Source organism: Toxotes jaculatrix, chromosome 2 (genome assembly GCF_017976425.1).
Source record: "Toxotes jaculatrix isolate fToxJac2 chromosome 2, fToxJac2.pri, whole genome shotgun sequence".
Classification (NCBI taxonomy): domain Eukaryota; kingdom Metazoa; phylum Chordata; class Actinopteri; family Toxotidae; genus Toxotes; species Toxotes jaculatrix.
In genome coordinates, this window is record NC_054395.1 from 5,381,158 (window position 1) to 5,407,216 (window position 26,059).

Consider the following 26,059-nt stretch of genomic DNA (forward strand, 5'->3'; position numbering starts at 1 on the left):
CTATCTGTTAATGTTGTAAGTATAAACTGTATCTACTGATGTTGTAACTGTCTTCACTGAATGTTGTAATCCACAGACAGACTGTTCTCCAGTCATAGATCCTTTAATCTCTGCAGAGAGTCTCTCTGTGTGTCTGCCACTGAAGCTTTCTGACTGTACACAATACAGCCTGTGGTTTTCTTCCTATCAACCTCGTCACAAGCAGCAAAATGTAACTGTTTATTTTAATGGTATTTTCCAATGTTTCAGTGTCAATAAAGTTTAATTTATCCAGACTTCACTCTGCAACTCTTTTGTTTTTCATTGTCAACAAAGATGATCAGTCACCACACTGTCACATGATCACACTACTGTGGTTTATCTACATGCTGAAAGTAATGTAGATTATCCCACTTACCACAATGAAATAGCAGCTAAGTTAAATAAATCTCACAGAATGCTCGGATCTAAAATGACTGCCCCTTATTTCACTGTCCCAGATGAAAATGAACTAATACTGAAAAATATTAAAACAGTGTTTTCACTTTATTGATTCTATAGTATAAGATAAGTTGTGTACTAAACAGAAAAAAAGAAATGGTCTGATCAGAGATCAATAGACTTCGAAGAAAACAAAGATTAGAGAAAGAAAACACAGACTACAAACAAGGCAGATAATGACAAACCCTCCACAATAATAGACTAAATGAGGAAGTGACAGACACACAACCTCACACACTCCTGTAATGATGGCAACTCATAAACAAACCTTAATTAGAAATTCCAGTCATGACAGCAACAGTTCAGGTTCCCAGTGTTCACAGAATCATGGGATATACTGTGCTCTGAGGAAGGACACAGACAACTTCAGCTATGACATTTAAAACATCAACATGAGCTGGAAGCAACTTTGGGGATTGGGAGCTTTTTGTTATTACAAAGTCATCAAGGTAAATGGATTCATACACTCACTGAGCACTTTATTAGGAACACCACAGTAATACTGGGTACTTCCTCTCTTTGCTCTCAGAACAGCCTCACTTCTTCTTTCCTGTGAGACTCTGCTCCATGTTGACATGATTGTATCACATTCAAGCTGCCAATCTCCTGTTCTACCACATCTCAGAGGTTCTACTGGATTCAGGTCTGGAGACTGTGGAGGAAGCTGAAGTTCACTGAACTCACTGTCATGTTCTTGAAACCATTTTGAGACGACTTTAACTTTGTGACATGGAGCATTATCCTGCTGAAAGTCCAGCTGGCATCATGGCGGCGGCGAAAGTTGTGAGAAAATGCCAGGAGCAGTACACCAGTCTCTGTGTGTGTCTGCCTGAAGTGAGCTGTGGACCTCAAATGACTCTCTGTTTGTGATGATGTACTAAAACACAAATGTCTTTAAAGTATAAAACTGGTGATATCCTACATTTTCCTTATTGTCAACAAATCCCATGAAAATTAAACAACAATGAATGTATCTACAAACCAGTATGGTTTGTGTGTCCACAACCTTTAGCTTCTTCATCATACAGCTCCATTGTAACAAAGACACATCAGTGAGCCATACTGTTCACTGGGTGACGTCCTTCTTTACTATGAGCACACACATTAGTTCATTTTGTCTCTGTCCTGGTGCTAGAGACAGTCACTAGAGTGTAGATGAATGAATCACTGAATATAGTCCCTATCAAATGTTTGAGTCACATTTGTTACAAACTATAGTGACCAGCTTTTTAGAGCTGTTTTCAAAGAGTTACATCTTTAGTAGGAGCTGGTGGGTTTAGAGCCACAGACAGGCCAGAAATGATGACAGACAGCATAACATCTTTTTGTCGTTGTTGGTCTTTTCAAAAGACTTAATGACAATAAGAAAAATCTGGAATAAAACCAGTTTTATCCTTTAAAATGTCACAAAAAGCCTCAATACCGTATTTCTCTGTCATTCATGAGGGCTGAGAGTCACCTGACTGAACATTAAACTTGTTGCTCTCAGCTGAAACACTTTGCTCTAGTTTACAACTTGTCATCACTGAAAACTTGTAAATGTGACCTGAGCTGTATCAGTGAAACATCTAATAAAACCGGCAGTGGTGCAGTTTGTGTCTGCACTTTCAACAGGCTCAAGTCATATCAATGTTTATGTCAATGTTTGTTGAACTTGTAGTAGTTTGTAGTTTTCATCAGTGAGCAGCAAAGAAGACAGTGTTGGTGTGAATGCATAGAGATCCATGTTTGTTTTACTTTGTCTGTACATTATCAATAAATACTGCCTGTGTTGTAGCAATGAACAGTTCCACCCACACGTACGCACACATGCACGCACGCACACAGCTTTCATGTTTTCACACCTGCTTGTGTGTCAGATGATGACATCTCAGTCTCAGGTGTATCGCTCCAATCAGAGGTGCTAAAAAACAAACACAGACCCACAGTTCATCAGCAACAACAACAGCAACAATAGTTGTTTTATTTTAGGTCTGTCATTTTCCAGCAATGCACCTTGTTATCAGAGCTCATCATCATTATGAAGATTTTATTTTAGGATTACAAGGTGCTGCCCAGGTCATTACATGTTGTCCTCAGGGCCAAAAATGACCTGCCACTATGTTTAACAGCAGAGAAAACTCCATCAATGATCTTTTTCCATTTGGAGAAAAGTGAAACTTTGCCTTTGTTCGTTCCTGGTGGTGACAGCTGTACACCACCAGGGTACAAAGATTTTCTTAGGGGTCATTGTTGACCCAGGAGTAATAAAAGCATTTACACAGCACAAAAAAGTGCTGACAGTCTTATCAGAGTATGTGGATCAGTGGTGGAGCAGTGTCGGAGCAGTGTCAGAGCAGGACAGAGTAGCAGACAGGAGGGAGATTTACAAGTTTGTTGTACAGCAGTAACAGACAGAGTGGTGATGTGCGTGTGAGACAGAGTAGAGGTGTTTGTGTGGGAGACATAGTGGAGATGTGTGTGGGAGACATAGCAGGGGATGGAGAATCAGGTCTAGGATAAGTAGAACACAGATGGATATGCACACATTGAAGAATACCAGTGCCTTTCAAGCACCCAACACATGCATACAAAGCATGAGTGTTTACTCCTTGCGATGCAGCAATAGCAGGCAGAGAGGCACACAAGGCAGCAACAAGTGCTGCAAGGGCAACAACCAAAGGAATTTCCCTCACTGAAGTACACACAGATGGGTGAAGCACACAAGGGTGAGGAGGGGTGAAGCCTAGATGGATTCTTAACACATTACACAAAACCTGACACCACAACATCTGCAAACACACACACTTGCATACTGTCCTACATGTGCTAATTAGAGTGGACTGTTGTGGATTGTTCATCACATTTTTGTTTTGTATATTTTATTTTATTTTATTCTTATTTATTGTTATTGTTTATACACTTTGTGGGGGCAATGCTTCAGAAAAGACTAGTAAAGACTAGTGTTTTGTAGTTGAATTCCTATAAGAATATATAACTATGTTGCCAAAATGTTCCTGTGACTGTTGACTGTTATTTCTTTTCAATAAATTTACTCAAAACTAATTTCTGCACATTTCATTCTGAGACTGAAGATAACTAAAGGGAAGTTTGTTGTAGATTTGAGTGGTGGAGACAGACTGGGGACAAATGTGAAACATTAGGAGGGGAAGCAATGGGACAAACAGAGGGAAATGAGAGAAGCAAAGCTGATACCCTAACAGACCACAGTGTTCTGATGGGCTAATAGGTTTACCTGACCACACATAGTGTACGTCACATCTGGGAGGTGAAAGGTTAACAGGTTACGTAGAGGTTGTTCCAGGATGTTAGCAGAATGTGGTCAGAATAAAACAGTATGTTAAGTGTCCAAAACTGTGTAACAGGTATTTTGGACGTATGTTTCAAATGTGAACTCATCATCAGTCAGTCAGGAGAGACTGACTGCATTGACTGTATTTTTCTGCACCTCAGTTCTTCTGTTTTCGTGCATAGGTGAGTCCACATCCTCAGTTTTGGCTTGGACAGCACATCTGGAAACACCTGTCTGCCTGTGAGGGACCTTGCTGATGCAGGATGACCACTTTGTGTCTTGATGCTAGGCTCAGTCTTAAACTCTAAAAGCTTTGCACAGCACTGTACAGCTGTGTTTGGTATGACTGACTGACCGTCTATCAGCCCCAGCAACATATGAAAACTACGAATTGAGGATAGGAAACTGAAAATGTATTTTAATTGTAAACTGTTCTGAAAATCACAATTTGAATTTCTAACAATCCTTCCAAACAAAACTTTTGAAATGAAAGATATTTGCATACTCACTGATTCTTTTAAAGGTCAGATGTAATTTTTAGAATTTTAACTGATTGTTTTGGAGGGAAAACCAGATCAGACCAGTTATTATTCAAAGCAGAGTATTTCTGTATGTCTTCAAAAAGTCTGGAGGGATCTTTGATGTTTCTGATTTCCTGACACACAGTAAAATACAACAGCCAGCAGTCTGAGGTGTGATGGTGGTCATTTTGAAATTTCCTGTCTCTGAGAAACAGGACATGAAAATTTTAAATACATGTCCCCCTCCACAGCCTCCTCCTCCACCTCCATGTTCCCCTCCTCCACCTGTGCAGCCCTGTCCTCCACCTCTCACATGTTCATGGGCATCTAAGATATAAACTAGAATAAAAGGACTGACCTTGCAGAGTGGCTCTCTCTTTTTTCCCCTTGCTGCCTGCCTGCCTGAGAAGAACACTTTGAGGTAATGTTTGTTCAGCAAGAAGTATGTGGAGGGAGGTTAAGAACCATAGGTAACATTTCACTGACGTAGTTTATTTTGTTATACACACCATGTTAGTGGTTGATGCCACCCCCTGTATTGGTTTTAGTTAAACCACCTTTTCAGAGAAGCTAGTTAGCCCTTTTTTTGTTTGGATTTGGTTTTCAGAGGTAGGGGGTGGTCAGACCTGGTTTTGTTTTATTGATTTCATTTATTTGACACAACCTCATTGGCTCATCCTCCCCCACATTGTTGTGAACCCTCTGTGAATTGAAAGCAACTAAAAATAAATCATTTTGTATTGTCCACTACTCTGACTCTCTGTTTTCCTTGACAGTGTGTGGCTATCCTATTCCCCTTGGGGATGTAACATATGTGCATCTGTGTGAGTATGTGTGTGTGTATGGTGAGAATGGTACGGTCAAAACATTTGAACAGTCAGATAAGCAGAACACACACATGCTGAGAAATAAGAATGAAAATGTAACTTAAAAATTAAAGGAATTTAACTGTCACAGTCTCATTTGAAAGAGTTTTTTTTTTAATATAACTGACTTTGTGCTTTATAATCATGTTAAGGACAGTATGTGTGAAAGACAAAGCCTCTGTGTGTGTCTTTCTGCTTCCCTCCAGAGTCAGTGTTCTGCTCTTTGGCTCCAAAGAAAAACAACAATGTTATTCTTCATTCTAATGATCCACAGGTCACATATTAAAGCCTCTGTTACACCAAAACTGTATCATAACAAACAGTGGTTCATCAACAAGACGACCCAGAAGCTTCCACCTTATTTAAATACAAAGACTGGTTCTTCACAGAAACAGTTTCCCTCCTTAAACCAGCTACTTTTCATGATGTCTCAGAAAATTGTTACCTACCAAAAACATACTACACTGAATGATCTTGTTTGTGTAGATTCTGTAACTATGATCATGGCTTAATGCTCCTTTTCTCCTCCTCTCCTTTCTTTTGTGTAGTAACTGTAGCTGCAGTATCATATTCTGTGAAAAATCTGTAGTTATTTTTGGCATTTTCTTGCCACCTGGTGAATATTCTTGAGCATGACACTGTTTTCTAGTATTTTTTTTCTGCTGCCCTTTCATTGGTTGTTTTTGTCAAATGGTACTGTTGGGTCACACTGAGGACAGAATATGCAGCCTTATTGACGTTAGTCTTAGATCTGAATTATAGTAAATTAATTTCTTTAAAGTTTTAGAAAAACATTCCTGATCAAATGTCAATGGACAGATCACTTCTCTGACATGTAAGAAGAGACGTCTCTTCCTCTTTGTTCTAATTGATGATCTTTTTTTAGCTTTAACTGCTCGAGCTCTTCTTGCCTTGTGTGTCCTGACGACCTGTGACTGCAGTTCACTTCATACAAAGAGTAGTAACAGAAACAAACTGACTCAAATCAATGTTTGGAGTGACCACACTTTAAATCAGCTCCAGTTCTCCTCAGGACTCTCACACACAGTTTTTCAGCTTCTGGGCAGGAAAGTTCTTCCAAGTATTGTGGAGAACTTGCCACAGTTCTTCTGTGGCTTTAGTCTGTCTCAGTGTCTCCGTCTCTCCATGTGATCCCAGACTGACTCCATGATGCTGAGATCAGGTCTCTGTGGAGGCCAGACCATCTGTCCCAGGACTCCTTGTGTTTGTCTCTGAAGACAGTTCTTCATGACTCTGACTGTGTGTATGGGCTCCTTGTTATGCTGCAGAAAGAATTATGGACCAATCAGACGCCTCCATGGTGAAACTGAATGATGGATGAGCACCTGTCTGTTCCTCTCGAGCTTCACTGCTCAGTGTTCAGAGAAATCATGTGTCCGATTGTCCCTGAACTACTCTGAGCTCTATGACCGGAAACCACGTGATACGGGAGGGGGGGGGGGGGGGGGGGGGGGGGTACAGCCCGAGACGGTGAGTAAACTGAATTTTTCTCTGTTATTCGTGAAATCACGTAATATTGTCCCATCCATTCATCTTTTTTTTGATCGGTTACACAAGATATTTATAAATATATAGTTTCCTGAAGTGTCACAGCTCATCTTATAGATTGAAGAGACGTAAAATAGACGAGAAGACAGTCTGAGACAGCAGCAGTCTAACTGCTCTCTACCTGCAGAGTGAGCAGCTTCTAATGCAGCAATATTAAAGGATGGTTCCACTGAAATGAAAAGTGAGACCTGTGATCAGAGAACAGAGACCTCGCCCTGATCCGCTGCTGTTGTTCAGTTGTGGAAACTTTCACTTTCACTTTCAGTTGAACTTTGGATCATTGAATTATCTTTGGATCAAATTGTGCTTCATCCTGCTTCACTCATCATGTTGATCAGTCTTGTAAAACCTCTGCTCTCATGAGATATCAGAGCAGATAATCAGTGTGAGCTGTGCTGTGTGGACAGAGGCTACAGAATGAGTCAAGATCTCAGCCGTTTTACCAGCTACCAGGAAACAAGCTGAAGTTGGAATAATGTCAACTCTGATCAGAGCAGTGAGCTGTGAAATCTGAGTCCAGTCCAACTCCAGGTTCAATCATCCTGTGTCAACCAGGTTAACCTTAATCTGTCAGCCACAGTAACCAGGTTACCTGCTGGTTACTGCAGTTTTTATCTGATGTCTTTTTGTCTCCAGGTCTTCTCCTCCTGTTTGGGATGTTACTCACCTTGTCCCAAATCTCAGTCATGGTGTCTTCATCTGATGAAAACTACCACCCTGCCATTTAAAATGACTTCTACAAGAAAACCTGTGACAGCTGCATCTCTGTTGGTAAAGTAGTTTATTGCAGAAAATGACAGGAAGCTTGTATTTGTCAGGCAGTAATGTATAAAGCACATTGCTCCTCCTCTCCAACATTTCTCATTTCTGTCTCTCTCCAGTGGTGGGATGGAGGGGCTGTGAGCTGCTTTGCTAAATCACTGTGGTTGTTAAACCCTGTTTCAGTCCTGTGAGGCTCATGTGCTGTTAATGCTGAGCTCAGGTTCATGCAGCAGCAGAATCAGCTGCATTAAAGCTTTGTCTTCCCAAACTACTCTGTGACGAGACAGTCATGTTTTCTCAATGTCCACATGCAGCTCAACATTCCTGCAGAGTTCAAGCAGTCTGCACTCTCACTAACATTTCTCTGTAGCTTTAAACAGCAGCTGTAAAGATGTAGGAAGTAATAATAAGGAGACTTTATTTTGAAATCCATAGTGAAACAAGTGGAAATGATGCATTTAAATGATGGTTTGTCAGCTCTTTTACCAAAACACTGAAGAAAGAGAAAGAACTCCTCTAATTCATTGTTGCACATTTCTGAAGTCAGTGACTCATCAAAGACAGTTAATAAGAAGAATGATCCAAATTAGAGATTCACCGAATTTTCGGCCACCGAAAATCTTCGGCCGAAAGACTTTTATCACCGAAACAACATGGCCGAAACAGGATGTTGTGATGACGCAAGCGAAAACCGCGGCCAGTACGAGCGTGTCTGGAAGGGCCAACATGTCCGCGGTGTGGACGGGTTGTAAATCTGAGAGAGACACACGGATAGCGATTAGCAAAATGTATTGTCGAAATTTCAAGAGGGAGCGCATCTGCAAAGAATTTGTTCACGTCGGGTTTAATTTACACCTTAAATCCAAACATCTCGATCGCTGTGCTGAATATGAGAGGAATGCAGCGCAGAAAAAAACGTAAAAAAACGTCCGCCACTCCGTCTGTGGCAACACTTGGTGCATTTGTTGTTGTTAAAGACCTACGGTTAACATATGAGCTAAGGCAAACTTTGTTTTGATACACTATTATGTTGTAGGCCTACAGCGAAAATTTTAAAATACACTTGACTTACATGCACTTTGTGTTTTTATGAGAGAACATATTTCATTTTACAATCTTGTTTAAATTGATTTATTCTTTGAAACATTCATATTAATTTATGTAATCGCAATGCCTTGTAATTTTAATGAGGTTAGTACACAGTCATAGCCATAAATGCAATATGGTACTAATAATTGGCAAAATAATTTCTTTCGGTGTTTCGGGTTTCAGTTTAAGGCAAAGAATTTTCATTTCGGTGCATCCCTAATCCAAATGGATGCAGCAGAACCACAGATTCTCCTTTTTAGTCCCAGAACATCACTAAGTATCAGGTCATCAGGTTCCAGACTCACCTGGGTAACTTGGCAGAGTCCTCCCTAGAACAGGCCTTTGGAACATGAGTCCATGTCCCCTTTGTGGGAAAGTCCAAAGGACTTTGCTCTTCTGAATATAAATAAAGGGATGGATTTATTTATTTATCAATGAAACCAGACGAAACAGATCAGTTAAACATACTTCAAGTATCAGCTCATCAGGTTCCAGACTCATCTGGGTAACTTGGCAGAGTCCTCCCTAGAACAGTCCATGTCCCTTTTTCCTCTTTATCTTCTTCTTCTCCTGATCTTTCTCTTCTTTGGTCCTAGCTGACCATCATCCTCTCCCCCCATTTCAACCAGGCTTCACTGAGACTAAAAACTTTGTCTTATTCTTCACAGATACTTATGATCAAAGTCTTCAGTGGAAATACTCTGACATGTCATCCAGCAGACTATCAGATGCAGGACGAATGCTGTCCTATGTGTCCTCCTGGTAAGATCCTACTGAATGTTAAAGGGACATGTGACTGTGGTAGTTACATATGGAGTCTTTGTGATGCTGCCAGGTGTCAACCTGACTCAGCAGAATCCAGCACTTGTGTGCAGAAGAGTGGCGTCAGTTTCTCTCCCATGGTTGGTGCCGTTTATGTTGACAAGTGAAATGTGTGGGTGAAGGACCTGCATCTGACTGAGTTTGACTCCAACAGTAAAAGAACAGGCTGGAAGTTTTTCCAACTTTGGCTCCACCTGCTTGTAGTAATAAGAATGACACTGTAGTAGACAGCAGAGCATGTCACTGTGACTAACTCATAACATGAGCTTTACCCTCAACATTAAACCTTTTCATTCAATACAAACATTAAACTGAAGGAAATTCAATTGTTGCTTTTCTTCTCAACAGGAAGTCGTGTTAAAACAGATTGTACAGAGTTCAGAAGTACTTCCTGTTTGCCCTGCATGGATGGATCCTTCATGAATAAACCTACTGGACTTAAACAGTGTTTTCTCTGCACCAACTGTGATGCAGGTAGATTTCTGTTCATATTTCAGTCAGTTGTTTCCTCCATCTCTTTTTCCTTCCACAGTGAAATCAGATTTCCACTGGGTGGTCTGTACGAGCATGTCACCTCTAGCCCCTGAATCAGGTTATGGCTTTCATTCCTGCTTGTCATCCTAGTTTGTGTGCCTCTGTTTTATTTTGTTGTTCTAACCTCTGTCTCGTTTCAGAATTACTTCCTGCCTTCCTGTGTTTCCTGCCTGTTTGATTACCTGGCCCTGCCCTAATGTGTTGTGTTTCTCGAGTTTGCCTAACGATTTGGATACCTTTGCCTTATTCTTCTGACCACTTTGTACTGACCCCTGCTTGTGAATAAACCTCCCTTTACTCACCTGAGCCAGCGTTGAGTTGTTGCATTTGAGTCCCCGGTCCGAGCCCGGCCTGATAGAGCAGTTTTATTCTCCACTTAGTTTTTATTCTGTCATAAAACCTAAAGATCATCTTTAGTTTTTCTGACATCTAGTCAGACAAACACTTTGCTAGTGTCTCTCTAGTAGAAGAAGCAGAATAGAAGTTTAGTGTCTGTATATGTAACCTGTATATGTGTTGACAGGTTCTGGTCTGAAGATAAAGACTTCATGCACAGCAACCTCAGATACACTTTGTGAACCACTGGAAGGATTCTACTGTATAGACTTCACAGAGAACCACTGTGTGGCAGCACAGAAACACAGCAGCTGTCAACCAGGACAATACATCAGGGAGAAAGGTTGGTTTTCTTGTGCTGACTTTAAGATGATACTGTAGCTCTGGTTTGACACTTTCAAACTATAACAAACTCTAAAAGTCACAGCTTAGAGCAGCTCAGTTGAGCATCCAGTCAGCTGGTAGCTGTCAGTGATGGAGCTTTTGGATGATCAACTGACTGAACTGAGTCAAACCACTGAAGCTGATTAGTTACAATGTTCAGTGCATGGAAAATAACAACAAGCTCATTTGAACAGATTAAGGTATGAAACCAAACCTGTGTCACATCCAGAATCAGAATCTTTATTTCCTTTGCACAAAATAATAAATATAATAAAATATATATCTATGTATGTGTGTATAAAAACAGAAATGTACATCTTGCTGCAAAAAAGAAGGTAGCAGTTGGAGCAGGTGATGTGCTGGGTGGGATGCGTCCCTCTGGATGCTGGAGGCTGTACAGCTCCTTTAAGGAGGGGAGAGCCGATGATTTTCTGTGCTGTGCTGATGACACTCTGGAGCGCTGTCTTTTCCCGAGCAGTGCAGCTGGCAAACCACACTGGGATGCAGTACATCAGTGCACTTTCAACAGAGCATCTGTTGAAGGATACCAGTAGTGCCTTGCACCCCTGGCTAGAGCGTTGCTTTTCAGGACCCTGAGAAAGTGGAGTCGCTGCTGTGCCTTCTTGATCAGTGTAGTGGTGTTGGTTTTCCAGGTTAGGTCATCATCCAGGTGCAGGCCCAGAAATTTGAAGTCAGAGACCCTATCCACCCAGTCCCCATTGATGTATAGGGGCTGAGTGTCAGATCTGTTCCTCCTGAAGTCCACTATTATTTCCTTAGTTTTTGTGGTATCGAGGGCCAGGTTGTTATTTCTGCACCATGATGACAGTTTTTCCACCTCAGCCCTGTATGCAGACTCATCTCCCCCTGAGATGAGCCCGATCACTGTTGTGTCGTCAGCAAAATTCAAAATGGAGTTGCTTGGGTGGATGGGGGTGCAGTCATTTGTATAGAGCAGAGGTGTCAAACCTGTTCCACAAAGGGCCGGTGTGGCTGCAGGTTTTTGTTCCAACCAAGCAGCAGCACACCAGACTTGACTCATTTAATCAACTGATCTCAGTCTTCAGAAAGCTGATTGGTCAAACTGTGTGTTCTTGATTGGTTGGAACAAAAACCTGCAGCCACACCGGCCCTTTGTGGAACAGTTTGACACCCCTGGTATAGAGAGTGTAAAGTAGGGGACTCAGTGCACCTCCCTGAGCTGGTGTTGAGGTTGAGTGCTGGGGAAAGGTGAGGCCTTATTTTGACTCTCTGTGAGCAGTCACAAAGGAAGTCCTTGATCCAGAGGCAGGTGGGGTGTGGGAGGCCAAGGTTGTTTAGTTACGTTGCCAGTCTGTTAGGGATGATTGTGTTAAATGCCGAGCTACGGTCAGTGAAAAGAAGCCTGGCATAACTGTCTTTCTGTTCCAGATGGGTCAGGGTTGTGTGGAGGGCTATGGCTATAGCATCCTCTGTCGATCTGTTATCCCTGTATGCAAACTGGTGGGGGTTGAATGTGGGTGGAAGTCTTTGAATAATATGACTTCTGGCCAGTTTCTCAAAACACCATAATGCATAATGACTGGAGTGAGAGTCACTGACCAGGAGTCATTTAGGGCCCAAAAAAGATCACCATCAGCAGCCTAAAATTTTGCCTATTTTCCCCGCTGTGGGATCAATAAAGCGCTATCATATCTTATCTTATGTTGGATATGCTCCAGCTTCCAGCTACATTGGCTCTATTCAAAAGAGTTTATTTTTCCTTTGCAAGTCTGAATATTATTGTCCACTCAGCAGCCCCTTGGGGCGATTTCAGTCAGACTGAAAACATTTGTTGGTACAGCTCACATTTCAGCTGTCAGTGTCCCCTGCTCACTGATACCTGCCATGCTGCAGCCCAAACACCAGACATCAGACAGGACATGGTGCCACAGCTCCATGTCTGGGGAAGGAATTGTACGTTACAGTCACAGACAGCAGCTCATCTCATCTTCTTCATCCAGTCAGGAAAGTTGCTGTGACTGTGGCAACATGAAAATATCCACAGAGACAGATTGCTCTGTGTTGGATTCAAAAATCTCAGTAATCAAATGCTTTGTTAAATCTACTGAATGGAAATCAGACAGGTCTGATGAAATGTGATGAGTCATATAACACTTTGATCCTTTCATAATATGAGATGTTCACTAGTAACTACTTTCACCATGGATATAATGTGTGTTTGTACAGGAACAGCCCTCAGAGACACTGTGTGCTCTGACTGCAGTGGGGGGACATTTTCAGATGGGACATTTCCATCTTGTCAGCCACACACACAGTGAGTCAAACTTCACATCACACATGGACACACCTGCTTTCTTACAACTGCAGTGGATTTGTAGTGTCTTTACTTTGTCCTGTAAAATGTCCTTCTGTCATTCCAGATGTCAATCACAAAACCTTCAGCTGATAAGAGCAGGAACTGCTTCAACTGATGCTGAATGTGGACCACACAGTTCATATGGGACAGTGATTGGGATCAGTGTTGGACTTTCTTTATCAATAATTTGCATAATTTCCTCTGTAGTTTACTTTGTCTGGAAGAAGAAAACACGTCTAAGAGGTGAGATCTGTGTGTAGTCAAAGAAAATGTTATCATGGTTTAATGGAGGATAAAACTTTCTGCTGAGTCATGATGTTGTTGATTAAGATGTTTTTTATTGGTTTTGTTTTTATTTCAGGAAACAGAGGAAATGGAAGCAGTCAGACAGAGGTATGTTTGTTACTCTCTCTCTTTGTGTGTGTGTGTGTGTGTGTGTGTGTGTGTGTGTGTGTGTGTGTGTGTGTGTGTGTGTGTGTGTGGATGCACTGTGGTAGATGACAATACTGTGTTTATCTAATTAAATTGTGTCATTTATTTATTCATATTTGAACCAAAAGGAAAACACAGCTGGATCAGAAACACCACTGATGATTGCAGAGTGAACAGCAGCAGGTAAGACAGCAGTGTTTTCTTCCTTGAAATCTTCATTGACTGAGGACTGTCTGTCTGAGCTGACATCTTTACAAATGTACCAGAGCTTTCTGCTTTAAGTAAACGTATTTCTGTCCTCAGCAGGAGACGACCTGGACATCAGCAGATAAACACTGTCTGTCCACCTCAGAGTTAATGTGCTGTAGAATCCAGTTAGAATCCAGTTGGGTGCTGGATCATTGTCTTTGCAGGGAACAGAAATAAAACAGCTGCTGTGAGAAAAGTGAAGTCGTCCTCTATAGAACTGCTGCTCTACAGTCTGGACCTTCACTGATCTTCTCTGGTGGACAGAGACAGCTCTCAACCTGGACTTTATCTGTCAGAAATAAGGACAAACAGCACACTGATATTGCACTTTAATGGAGTAATGTGGAGGTGAAGGTGTAAAGAGGTGGACTGTGTGGAGAACACAGCAGCAGGTGAGCAGGTGTGTGTGGTGATGATGACACACCACAGAGCTACATCAGCTTCATTAAAAGGCTTCAGCATGTTATTCACCTGATGAAGCACCAAGCCAAACACACTGCTCTTCTCAGTGCTGTGAAAGAAGATACTTGGTCAAATGTTTTTATGGGCTGAGTGTGTTGTTGCTACAACAGACACTTGGTTTGCAGGAGCTTTATTTTTTCATCTTCTTGTAGTTTCTTGTTCCTCCAGCTCTGCAGGACAGAAGTGAAGCGTCTCCTCCTTTATTCAGTCTCCTTCTTTAAACTCTGTTCAACTCTCACATTTATATGAACAAATGCACTTTTACCTTTATTTTACATGTATTTTGAAAATCATTAAAGTCTTGAGTCAGGGAAGATGTCAGTTGGCTCTAAATACATGTGTCCAGAAAAAATAAAAAACCACGAGTAACATGAAATACAAAGGTGAAATTCAACAAGGTAAAATGTAAACATCATGATCACATGACTAGAACAGAAAAGAGATGCTAGAAATAATTTACAGTTGATAAAGTCAGATTAAAGATAAACTGTAAACAAGTCCAAGCATTTCTTACTGAAACGATTATGAACATGTGAAGCAGGGAAAAAAAGGAGAAGAAGAAAAGTAGTTCATGTCTGGTGAGGTCAATCTGACTGAAATGTTCATTTATAATCATGGGAAATATTATATATAATATATAATACTTAACATCAAATAGTGAAAATAAAAGACATCAGAGGGTTTAGTGTTTAGTTCTAAATCTCCTCATGTTATTCTGAGCTGCAGTGATGGATTAAGAGTAAAAGCATCAACACAGTCAGAAATTCTGTCGGGATAAAGAATCTCTGTTTAATTAAAATGAAGCTATAATATTTATTAGGTTGTTATTTAGTGATAAACTCTCCCTCTGTTTGTTAGAAGCTGTTTTAAAACCAGTGGACACATGAAAAGCCTCCAAGAGCAAAATGATTCGACTGATCTATTAAAATATGTTGCTCTGTATTAGTTGTCACTTTATTGTAAACTCTTTTGTCCCTGTCAGGATCCTGTAGGAATGATGACTCAGTTTTTCAGTGATCTGATTGACATGATGCTGCATATTTCCACTTATATATTTGTTAAACAGATAACAATGAAACTTATGACTTAATCTTAATTGGAAATCAAAGGGAATATATCATGTTCATTAATCGCAGCAACACACACACCCACAGATCATGGACCCAGACTTGGGTGTGTTCAGCCTTTTGTCCAGAGACAATAACCTTCTGTGGCCACAAGAGGGCAGTATATTACATTATGGCAAACATCAGATCCTTTATGGGACAGATCACTTCTCTGAAAAGAGACGTCTCTTCCTCTTTGTTCTAATTGATGATCTTTTTTAGCTTTAACTGCTCGAGCTCTTCTTGTCTTGTTTGTCCTGACGACCTGGGACTGCAGTTCACTTCATACACAGAGTAGTAACAGAAACAAACTGACTAAAATCAATGTTTGGAGTGACCACACTTTAAATCAGCTCCAGTTCTCCTCAGGACTCTCACACACAGTTTTTCAGGTTTTGGGCAGGAAGGTTCTTCCAAGTATTGTGGAGTCTGTCTCAGTGTCTCCGTCTCTCCATGTGATCCCAGACTGACTCCATGATGCTGAGATCTGGTCTCTGTGGGGGCCAGGCCATCTGTCCCAGGACTCCTTGTTCTTGTCTCTGAAGACAGTTCTTCATGACTCTGACTGTGTGTATGGGCTCCTTGTTATGCTGCAGAAAGAGTTCAGAATTCAGACGCCTCCATGATGATACTGCATGATGGATGAGAATCTGTCCGTTCCTCTCAGCACTGAGGAGACCATTAATTCAGACCAAATACCCAACTCCATTTACACTGTGGTCCTCAGTTGCCTTGGACAGCACATCTGGAAACACCTGTCTGCCTGTGAGGGACCATGCTGATGCAGGATGACCACTTTGTGTCTTGTTGCTATGCTCAGTCTTGATCTCTAAAAGCTTTGCACAGTACTGTTCAGCTGTGTTTGTCCTGTGTTTGTCACAATTGTCCATGACCGACTGACTGACCGTCTATCAGCTACAGCAACATATGAAAACCATGACTTACTGATCAGGAAATAAAATCTATTTTATCATTTATTACATTTATTATGACGACTGTCGAGCTCCTCACTGTTATTATGTAGAACAAGATATTTATCATTGTTCTGGAGCATGAATTTGCTGTTTTGCAGAGGTTATCTATTTATAACTGTTCTGAGAATCAGAATTTGAATTTCTAACAAGCTTTCCAAAAAAAATTCCAAAATGAAAGATATTTGTTATTAGTTATTTTTTTAACGGTCAGATGTAATTTTCATAATTGTAACTGATTGTCATGTCATCATCTGCTGCTTATCTGGGTCCAGGCCCAGATCACGGGGGCGACTCCTGCCCAGTCCACAATGCAGTAGTCCTACGGCACCTCGCACAGGTGGTGAGCCCATAGGAGGTGGTGCCATCTGGAGTGGGGCTCAAACCCACGACCCCAAGCGACTGAGTCTCGTGCTCTACCAACTGAGCTAACCGGGCAGCTTTAACCGATTGTTTTGGAGGGAAAACCAAATCAGACCGGCTTTTGCTTCTGTGCTGTTTCCTATCATAACTGTAAGCTGCTGAGCACACAGTATCCACTAACTGTTTGAAGAAAGTAGCATTAAATGGAAATACTCAAGTAAAGTACAAGTACATCAAAATGTTGTACACAGTAGGCCTACTGGAGAACATTTACTTAATTACTTTACACCTCTGGTCTAGTTACGGACTAACTACCCTACCAGAGGAACGGGTGTACCATATGATATCAGGGTTCTTTTATATTATTATCTTTTAATATCTGTAAATATTTTATTTGCCAACTGTAATATATTGTTAACCATTTCTGTGCGGCTCCCCGACCGTGGTCCGAGAGCACAGAGGAACTGTGAAAGCTCCAGGGACGAGCGGTACCTGCTCGTGGTTAACACCCCCTCCTTGTCACTCACGCTACGGCAGAACTCCAACAAGAACGCGCCGGGAGTCTTGCTCACCTGGCAGGCTTCAACTTTATTGTTAATTCCTATGCTCACTATATTTAAACCTCCGGCCGCTAACGTACAACCTGCTCATTCTAACGTTCCAGCATACCTCATAGGCCTACTCTCTCGCGCACACTTCCGCACGCTCATCCACCGAACAGGCACGCGCACGCACACATGCACGCTCACACAACAGGTACGCGCACACACAACAGGACACACACACACACAAACACACACAGAACATATACACTGCCCAGATTCTTGGGACATACCACTCTTATAACAACATTATTCGTATTCCAAGCTAAACATGCTAAATGGCTTCATCTTACAACAAGCAGGTAACTGCAAGCTGGAAAAGTGAAGGAAATACGGAAATTGACCTGCATTCTTTCTGACGATTAGCAGGGGGCTGGTCCCTGAACTACTCTGAGCTCTGTGACCGGAAACCACGCAATAGAGGGAGCTACACCCTGAGACGGTGAGTAAACTGAACTTTTCTCTGGTATTCGTGAAACCACATAATATTATCCCATTCATTCATCTTCTATACCTCTTACCGTCAGGGTGCGGGGGGAGCTGGAACTTATCCCAGCTGACTACGGGCGAGAGGCGGGTACACCCTCAATCACAGGGCCGATAAAAGACAGAAAACCACACAGGCACACACACATAGGAAACCGGAGTACCCTATAATATGAAATAACCTGACTGTTATTGTCCTCTGCTAAAGACGTTGTATGACTCTGTGGTAGCCTGCGCTGTCCATTATGCCGTGGTCTGCTGAGGAGCGGGCAGCACAGACTGAACAAGCTGGTCAGGAGGGAGGGGGCTGCCTGCTGGACACTGGAGGAGGTGGGTGAGAGGAGGATGTTAGCTGATATCCATTATGGACAACACCGCTCATATTTTTTCTTTCTCACAGTATCCTCCTCATCACTCCTCCATCATCGTGTAAATTAGTATATAGCCATTTTTTATTGTTTTATATGTTTATACGCTATTTTTTTGTACATTTTTTGAACTTGAATTTCATAAACACTTCTTGTTTTTCTGTGCTTTGTCCTTTTATACTGTTTTTCTTGTGAGCTACCTAACAAGAAAAGTTTCCCGCTGTGAGATCAATAAAGTCTTATCTGATCTTCATTACATGAAAATACACACGTTTTATTTTTTGATCGCTTACACAAGATATTTATAAATATATAGACATGTGTTTCTTGACATGTCACAGCTGTCATGTCATGACATCTTATAGATTTAACAGACAAAATAAACGAAAAGACAGTCTGAGACAGCAGCAGTCTAACTGCTCTCTACCTGCAGAGTGAGCAGCTTCTAATGCAGCAATATTAATAAAGGATGGTTCCACTGAAATGAAAAGTGAGGCCTGTGATCAGAGAACAGAGACCTCGCCCTGATCCTCTGCTGTTGGACTAGAGCGGATCTTTAGTTGTAGCTGTGCTGTCTGCTTGGTCTGTACTGGTTTGGTTAATCGTGTTTTTCAAAGTAAGAGAACGACTGGAACTCTGTAAAAACTGCTCTAAGCTGTTGTTCAGTTGTGGAAACTTTCACTTTCAGTTGAACTTTGGATCATTGAATTATTTTTGGATCAAATTGTGCTTCATCCTGCTTCACTCATCATGTTGATCAGTCTTGTAAAACATCTGCTCTCATGAGATATCAGAGCACAGATAATCAGTGTGAGCTGTGCTGTGTGGACAGAGGCTACAGAATGAGTCAAGATCTCAGCCGTTTTACCAGCTACCAGGAAACAAGCTGAAGTTGGAATAATGTCAACTCTGATCAGAGCAGTGAGCTGTGAAATCTGAGTCCAGTCCAACTCCAGGTTCAATCATCCTGTGTCAACCAGGTTAACCTTAATCTGTCAGCCACAGTAACCAGGTTACCTGCTGGTTAGTGCAGTTTTTATCTGATGTCTTTTTGTCTCCAGGTCTTCTCCTCCTGTTTGGGATGTTACTCACCTCGTCCCAAATCTCAGTCATGGTGTCTTCATCTGATGAAAACTACCAACCTGCCATTTAAAATGACTTCTACAAGAAAACCTGTGACAGCTGCATCTCTGTTGGTAAAGTAGTTTATTGCAGAAAATGACAGGAAGCTTGTATTTGTCAGGCAGTAATGTATAAAGCACATTGCTCCTCCTCTCCAACATTTCTGATTTCTGACTCTTTCTCTCTCTGTCACTCATATACAATCATTTCAGAGTCCAAAGAAAGAAAATGCAAATATCAGCTGAGAACTTGAAGCTGCTTCTCTGTTTGTCAGAGGCTTCATCAGCTTCAACACCTGTGTGGGTGACAGGAAGTGGTAGTGGGAGTCTGTTTCAAAAGTAGAGCTGTTTCTGAAAGTTTGTCATAGGTTATAATGGTCTCTCCAGTGGTGGGATGGAGGGGCTGTGAGCTGCTTTGCTAAATCACTGTGGTTGTTAAACCCTGTTTCAGTCCTGTGAGGCTCATGTGCTGTTAATGCTGAGCTCAGGTTCATGCAGCAGCAGAATCAGCTGCATTAAAGCTTTGTCTCCTCAAACTTCTCTGTGATGAGACAGTCATGTTTTCTCAATGTCCACATGCAGCTCAACATTCCTGCAGAGTTCAAGCAGTCTGCACTCTCACTAACATTTCTCTGCAGCTTTAAACAGCAGCTGTAAAGATGTAGGAAGTAATAATAAGGAGACTTTATTTTGAAATCCATAGTGAAACAAGTGGAAATGATGCATTTAAATGATGGTTTGTCAGCTCTTTTACCAAAACACTGAAGAAAGAGAAAGAACTCCTCTAATTCATTGTTGCACATTTCTGAAGTCAGTGACTCATCAAAGACAGTTAATAAGAAGAATGATCCAAATGGATGCAGCAGAACCACAGATCCTCCTTTTTAGTCCCAGAACATCACTAAGTATCAGCTCATCAGGTTCCACACTCATCTGGGTAACTTATTGGCAGAGTCCTCCCTAGAACAGGCCTTTGAAACATGAGTCCATGTCCCCTTTTTTCCTTTTTTTCTTCTTCTTCTCCTGATCTTTCTCTTCTTCTTTGGTCCTAGCTGACCATCATCCTCTCCCCTCAGCAATCTTCTCTCTCTCCTCCATCAGCGTCCTCCTCCACTCACCTTCCCTCCTCTTCTGGTAGTTGTTTTCCACCTCATGGTGTCTGTCAGTCATGTCTTTAATCTTGCCATTCTTTGTTTGAGACATTCAGGACACTTCTTGATCATGTCAACATTTCAACCAGGCTTGACTGAGACTAAAAACTTTGTCTTATTCTTCACAGATACTTATGATCAAAGTCTTCAGTGGAAATACCCTGAGGTGTCGTCAAACACAATATCAGATAGAAGATAGATGCTGTCCTATGTGTCTTGCTGGTAAGATCCTACTGAATGATAAAGGGACATGTGACTGTGGTAGTGACATATGGAGTCTTTGTGATGCTGTCAGGTGTCAACCTGACTCAGCAGAATCCAGCACTTGTGTGCAGAAGAGTGGCGTCAGTTTCTCTCCCATGGTTGGTGCCGTTTATGTTGACAAGTGAAATGTGTGGGTGAAGGACCTGCATCTGACTGAGTTTGACTCCAACAGTAAAAGAACAGGCTGGAAGTTTTTCCAACTTTGGCTCCACCTGCTTGTAGTAATAAGAATGACACTGTAGTAGACAGCAGAGCATGTCACTGTGACTAACTCATAACATGAGCTTTACCCTCAACATTAAACCTTTTCATTCAATACAAACATTAAACTGAAGCAAATTCAATTGTTGCTTTTCTTCTCAACAGGAGGTCACGTTCAATCAGATTGTACAGAGCTCAGAAGTACTTCCTGTTTGCCCTGCATGGATGGATCCTTCATGAATCAACCTACTGGACTTAAACACTGTTTTACCTGCACCAGCTGTGATGCAGGTAGATTTCTGTTCATATTTCAGTCAGTTGTTTCCTCCATCTCTTTTTCCTTCCACAGTGAAATCAGATTTCCACTGGGTGGTCTGTACGAGCAGTTTTATTCTCCACTTAGTTTTTATTCTGTCATAAAACCTAAAGATCATCTTTAGTTTTTCTGACATCTAGTCAGACAAACACTTTGCTAGTGTCTCTCTAGTAGATGAAGCAGAATAGAAGTTTAGTGTCTGTATATGTAACCTGTATATGTGTTGACAGGTTCTGGTCTGAAGATAAAGACTTCATGCACAGCAACCTCAGATACACTTTGTGAACCACTGGAAGGATTCTACTGTATAGACTTCACAGAGAACCACTGTGTGGCAGCACAGAGACACAGCAGCTGTCAACCAGGACAATACATCAGGGAGAAAGGTTGGTTTTCTTGTGCTGACTTTAAGATGATACTGTAGCTCTGGTTTGACACTTTCAAACTATAACAAACTCTAAAAGTCACAGCTTAGAGCAGCTCAGTTGAGCATCCAGTCAACTGCTAGCTGTGGGTCACTTTCTCAAAGTCTCCATGGTAACAGTTGACCACACACACACACACGCACACACACACACACACACACACACACACACACACACACACACACACACACACACACACACACACACACACACACACACACACACACACACACACACACACACACACACACACCTGTCAAGGTAATAAGCTTGAATTGTTGCTGTGACATGAAGGAAAGATAAAGTGGGAGAACATGACTCCTGAAACTGATGTGATGTGATTGATTGGTGTTGTTAAAGTGTTAAAATACAATGAATGGAGCTTCTTAAAGATCTGGTTGTTTACTGGCATGAACATATGAACATAAACATCCTGTGGTTAAATATCTGCATGAATCACTGATGCTTCAATAACATGTGGTCTAACATGAGTCTTGTGTCAAACAGTAGTTGTTTTGGTTATGAAGCTGCTGTGATTTCTCCTTTCCAGTCAATCTAAATCCCATCTTGCTGTGCACTTATGGGAGAAGAGCTGCACTGGAACATTTCATCATAGCTCACATAGTAAAGACTGAACAATCATTTTGGAAACTGAAACAAAGAAATGTTTTTCAATGGGAGGATTTTTCAAGTGTTGGATTCAAAAATCTCAGTAATCAAATGCTTTGTTAAATCTACTGAATGGAAATCAGACAGGTCTGATGAAATGTGATGAGTCATATAACACTTTGATCCTTTCATAATATGAGATGTTCACTAGTAACTACTTTCACCATGGATATAATGTGTGTTTGTACAGGAACAGCCCTCAGAGACACTGTGTGCTCTGACTGCAGTGGGGGGACATTTTCAGATGGGACATTTCCATCTTGTCAGCCACACACACAGTGAGTCCAACTTCACATCACACATGGACACACCTGCTTTCTTACAACTGCAGTGGATTTGTAGTGTCTTTACTTTGTCCTGTAAAATGTCCTTCTGTCATTCCAGATGTCAATCACAAAACCTTCAGCTGATAAGAGCAGGAACTGCTTCAACTGATGCTGAATGTGGACCACACAGTTCACATGGGACAGCGATTTGGGCCTGTGTTGGACTTTCTTTTTTATTGATTTTTAGAATTTCCTTTGTAGTTTACTTTGTCAGGAAGAAGAAACTATGTCAAAGAGGTGAGATCTGTGTGTAGTCAAAGAAAATGTTATCATGGTTTAATGGATGATGAGACTTTCTGCTGAGTCATGATGTTGTTGATTAAAATGTTTTTCATTGGTTTTGTTTTTATTTCAGGAAACAGAAGAAGTTGAAGGACTCACAGAGGTATGTTTGAAAGTGTGTGTGTGTGTGTGTGTGTGTGTGTATAAATGCACTGTGGTAGATAGCAATAATATGTTTATCTAATTCAATTATATCATTTATTTAATTTATATTTTAACCAAAAGGAAAAAGGAGCTGGAGATCACAATCCCAGTCACCACCCACTCCAGGGAGTGAAACCAAAGAAACCAGTCAGCTCCACACCAGAGCAGCTGTCGTGGTTCATAGTCCACAGTTGTGAGAAAAAAAGCCTCCCCCTCCTCCTCCCCCCTGTGAGCTCAAACTGAGCAGCAGGTACAGCGTCCTGGATGAGGTGGATTTCCTCCGGCTGTGTTGTCACTTCCATCCTAACTCCTCTTCACAGTCATCACTTGGCCATGCACCACTGTCCGCTGCTCCCCTCACCTCCATCAGCCTGCTACTCTGTCAGCCGTCATAATCAGAGATTCCATTGTGAGGAATGTGAGAATGAAGGCAGGTGACACTCGGCCATTTGGTACCATCGTTCTGATCATGGAGAAATTTCCTGACATCATTAAACATCATTAAACCGAGACATGACTCAACACAGATGGACCAGCCACTCTTACTGAAGCCTCACCAGAAAACCACAAATTTTCACTTTCCTCCAGGAAAGGTAAGAAAGGTGGGGGTACAGCAAGCATCCTCTCAGCTTCACTTGGTTTTAAAGATATTACTTTTGATGAATACACAGTTGACAGACCAAGTGCTTCTTTTACTTCAGATTTTTCAGACCTTTCCGTTATCCACACCAACTACAACAGAATGATCATTTTAGGTGATTTTAACTTGCATGTGGCCGTGCAATAACACTCTTTGAGAGTTTTAAATTTGCTGCATTAACTGCATGAATTTTCTCAACATGTTATTCAGCCTACTCATAACAGAGGCCACATTTTACTGTTGTTGTTTTTTTTCCAACAGGATGCACCAGAACAAACTGTCAGGAAAAACTATCTTACTAATGAAGTGGCTGCAGATTTTAATTTTCTTTTACGTAACACTCCTGCAGACATTTTAGCTTCTTCTTGTGACTTTATTGCAGACAGTAAATAATGGTCAGTGTAAGTTCTATTACATAAATGCACTGAATATACAGTCATGGAAAAAAATATTAGATCACCCTTGTTTTCTTCAATTTCTTGTTCATTTTAATGCCTGGTACCACTAAAGGTATATTACCTGAAGAATACAATGAACACAACAAAAAATGCAGCTGATTACATAATACTTTATGTCCTATTTGACATGCTTAAGCTTAATTGTATTCCCAGGGTATATAAGAGGCCATTTCATGGCATAAGCAGCACTGCACATGCAAAGGCAGAAAGTGGTTTCCTGCTTACATTCAAGCCGTAGAACAATTCAGAATTTGTCAGCTCTCACATAATGTCTAAAACAAAAGAATTATGTGAAGTCACAAAGGCAGCCATGTTGGTGTAATGCCAATTTATCATATAGCCATATATTCTCTCTCATAAACTCGTATATTCAATTCTGTGTGAAGTACATACAACTTGACCTGAAGTGACCTAATGTGCTGAGTATGCTGTTCATTGTGCCTTGTGAGGACACCTGCTTATGTCTTGGACAAAGACTGTCTATTCTTTATCTTTGTTGCTGTCCGGTGTCTCTGAGCATAACTTACACTTTATCTCAGTTGCTCATTAATTTTATCACTTGACCTCGAGCTTGTATTCTTTCCCTGCCATCCCTGCAATCCTGGTATATGAGAAAGAGACATTAAAAGCCCTGGGAACATGGAGCTCGGGGTCAGACCTCTGTAGCATGGTGTTGCTGCGTGAGCTCTGTCCTTTCTGCAGAAATTGATTACTCTGAAGATTTTATTTTGTAATAAAACCTCAAAAGACAAAGATTGTCTAAGGAATTTTATTTCACTTCTCATCAGGTGGAAAGTGTTTTTCCACCACAGTTGGCACTGCTGGAAATTGGCATGAGTGAGAGGCAGGTAGCCAAAAAACTGAAGATCTACAAGACAGTCATTCATTACACCAAGAAAAAACAAGCCGAACATGGTACTACCAAATCGCTAACTGGTCAAGGCAGGAAACGTCTTTCTACCCCACGAGATGACCGTGCACTCGTCCGTTCCAGTGTCAGGATTTGTGGGGTGGATCAGTGATGATCTGGGGTTTTTTCAGTATAAGTGGAACGGGGCAAATGCAATTGTGTGAAGGGATAATGAACCAGGTCACGTACAGGGCTACTCTTGAGAACAGTCAGGTTGAAAAACTGGAAAAGCTGGAAAACTCTTTCCTGCCTTGAGTGACTGGATTTTCCAACAAGACAATGCCCCTTGCCACGGCAAGGTCAGTTAAAGCCTGGATGGAGAACCAGAACATTCAAACCATGCCTTGGCCTGCTCAGTCACCAGCTCTCAATCAATTGAAAACCTGTCGAAAATCATCAAACTCAAAATGGAGAACCACAAGTCCAAAAACAAAGCAAATTTGTTTGAATTTGTGCAACAGGAATGGGCTGCTGTGACAGCAGAACAATGTCAGAAGCTGGTGGAGAGTATGCCAAGACCCATGGCTGCAGTCATCAGAAACAATGGTTATGCAAAGTACTAACTCCTGTGTGTATCATGTGACTAAAACAGACAGAAAAGAAAACCAGTCAGCTGCACACCACACCAGATGTCATGGTTCATAGTCCACGGTTGTGAGAAAAAAAAGCCTCTCCCTCCTCCTCCCCCCTGTGAGCTCAAACTGAGCACAGCGTCCTGGATGAGCTGGATTTCCTCCTGCTGTCTTGTCACTTCCATCCAAACTCCTCTTCACAGTCATCACCTGGCCATGCACCGCTGTCCGCTGGCCCCCTGGCTCTCCCAGGACGCTCGGCTAAGCGTCCAAAGGCCCTGCACACAGCTCTGTCTCAATCCTCCCACTTAAAGGGGTTAACCAGAGAGACGACCACATGTCCCCCTCACCTCCATCAGCCTGCTTCTCCACCAGCCCTCACAATCAGAGATTCCATTGTGAGGAATGTGTGTGTGACAGTTGACAGACCATCCAAACCATGTGCTTCTTTTTAGATTTTTCAGAGCTACTCTCCATTATATACATTATATCTATATATATCTATATATATTTATGTATTTATGTATATGTACACATATATGTATAAA

General features: G+C 41.5%; 2 protein-coding genes across 6 annotated transcripts in view; both read left to right on the forward strand.

Moving 5' to 3' along the window:
- LOC121199043 (tumor necrosis factor receptor superfamily member 14-like) overlaps nt 1-22,890 on the forward strand; it is a 751,306-nt gene extending 728,416 nt beyond the window's left edge. The window contains exons 9-10 of the mRNA XM_041063493.1: nt 22,693-22,742; nt 22,861-22,890. Coding sequence (XP_040919427.1) covers nt 22,693-22,742; nt 22,861-22,877 — 67 coding nt within the window. The 3' untranslated portion in view covers nt 22,878-22,890. The remainder of the gene's footprint in view (nt 1-22,692; nt 22,743-22,860) is intronic.
- Nucleotides 7,365-24,472, forward strand: LOC121198997 (tumor necrosis factor receptor superfamily member 14-like). Of its 5 annotated transcripts, none has more exons than XM_041063426.1 (9): nt 7,365-7,499; nt 9,248-9,341; nt 9,750-9,875; nt 10,459-10,614; nt 12,864-12,951; nt 13,058-13,236; nt 13,355-13,386; nt 13,539-13,608; nt 13,729-13,865. In XM_041063426.1, exons 1-8 carry the CDS (start codon nt 7,431-7,433, stop codon nt 13,596-13,598), a joined length of 804 nt encoding a protein of 267 aa, XP_040919360.1. In that variant the 5' UTR covers nt 7,365-7,430; the 3' UTR covers nt 13,599-13,608; nt 13,729-13,865. The 5 variants fall into 5 exon arrangements, with proteins under 5 accessions (XP_040919360.1, XP_040919369.1, XP_040919377.1 ...); XM_041063435.1 differs by having other exon boundaries at nt 13,732-13,865; XM_041063443.1 differs by having other exon boundaries at nt 13,554-13,608.
- Nucleotides 24,473-26,059: the final 1,587 nt, after the last annotated feature.

Coding starts and splice junctions, on each gene's coding strand:
- LOC121198997 (XM_041063459.1), top strand. CDS start 7,458: ATGACTTCTACAAGAAAACCTGTGACAGCTGCATCTCTGTTG. Junction 9,876..10,458: donor CTGCACCAACTGTGATGCAG/GTAGATTTCTGT, acceptor ATGTGTTGACAG/GTTCTGGTCTGAAGATAAAG. Junction 13,387..23,012: donor ATGGAAGCAGTCAGACAGAG/GTATGTTTGTTA, acceptor TTTAACCAAAAG/GAAAAAGGAGCTGGAGATCA.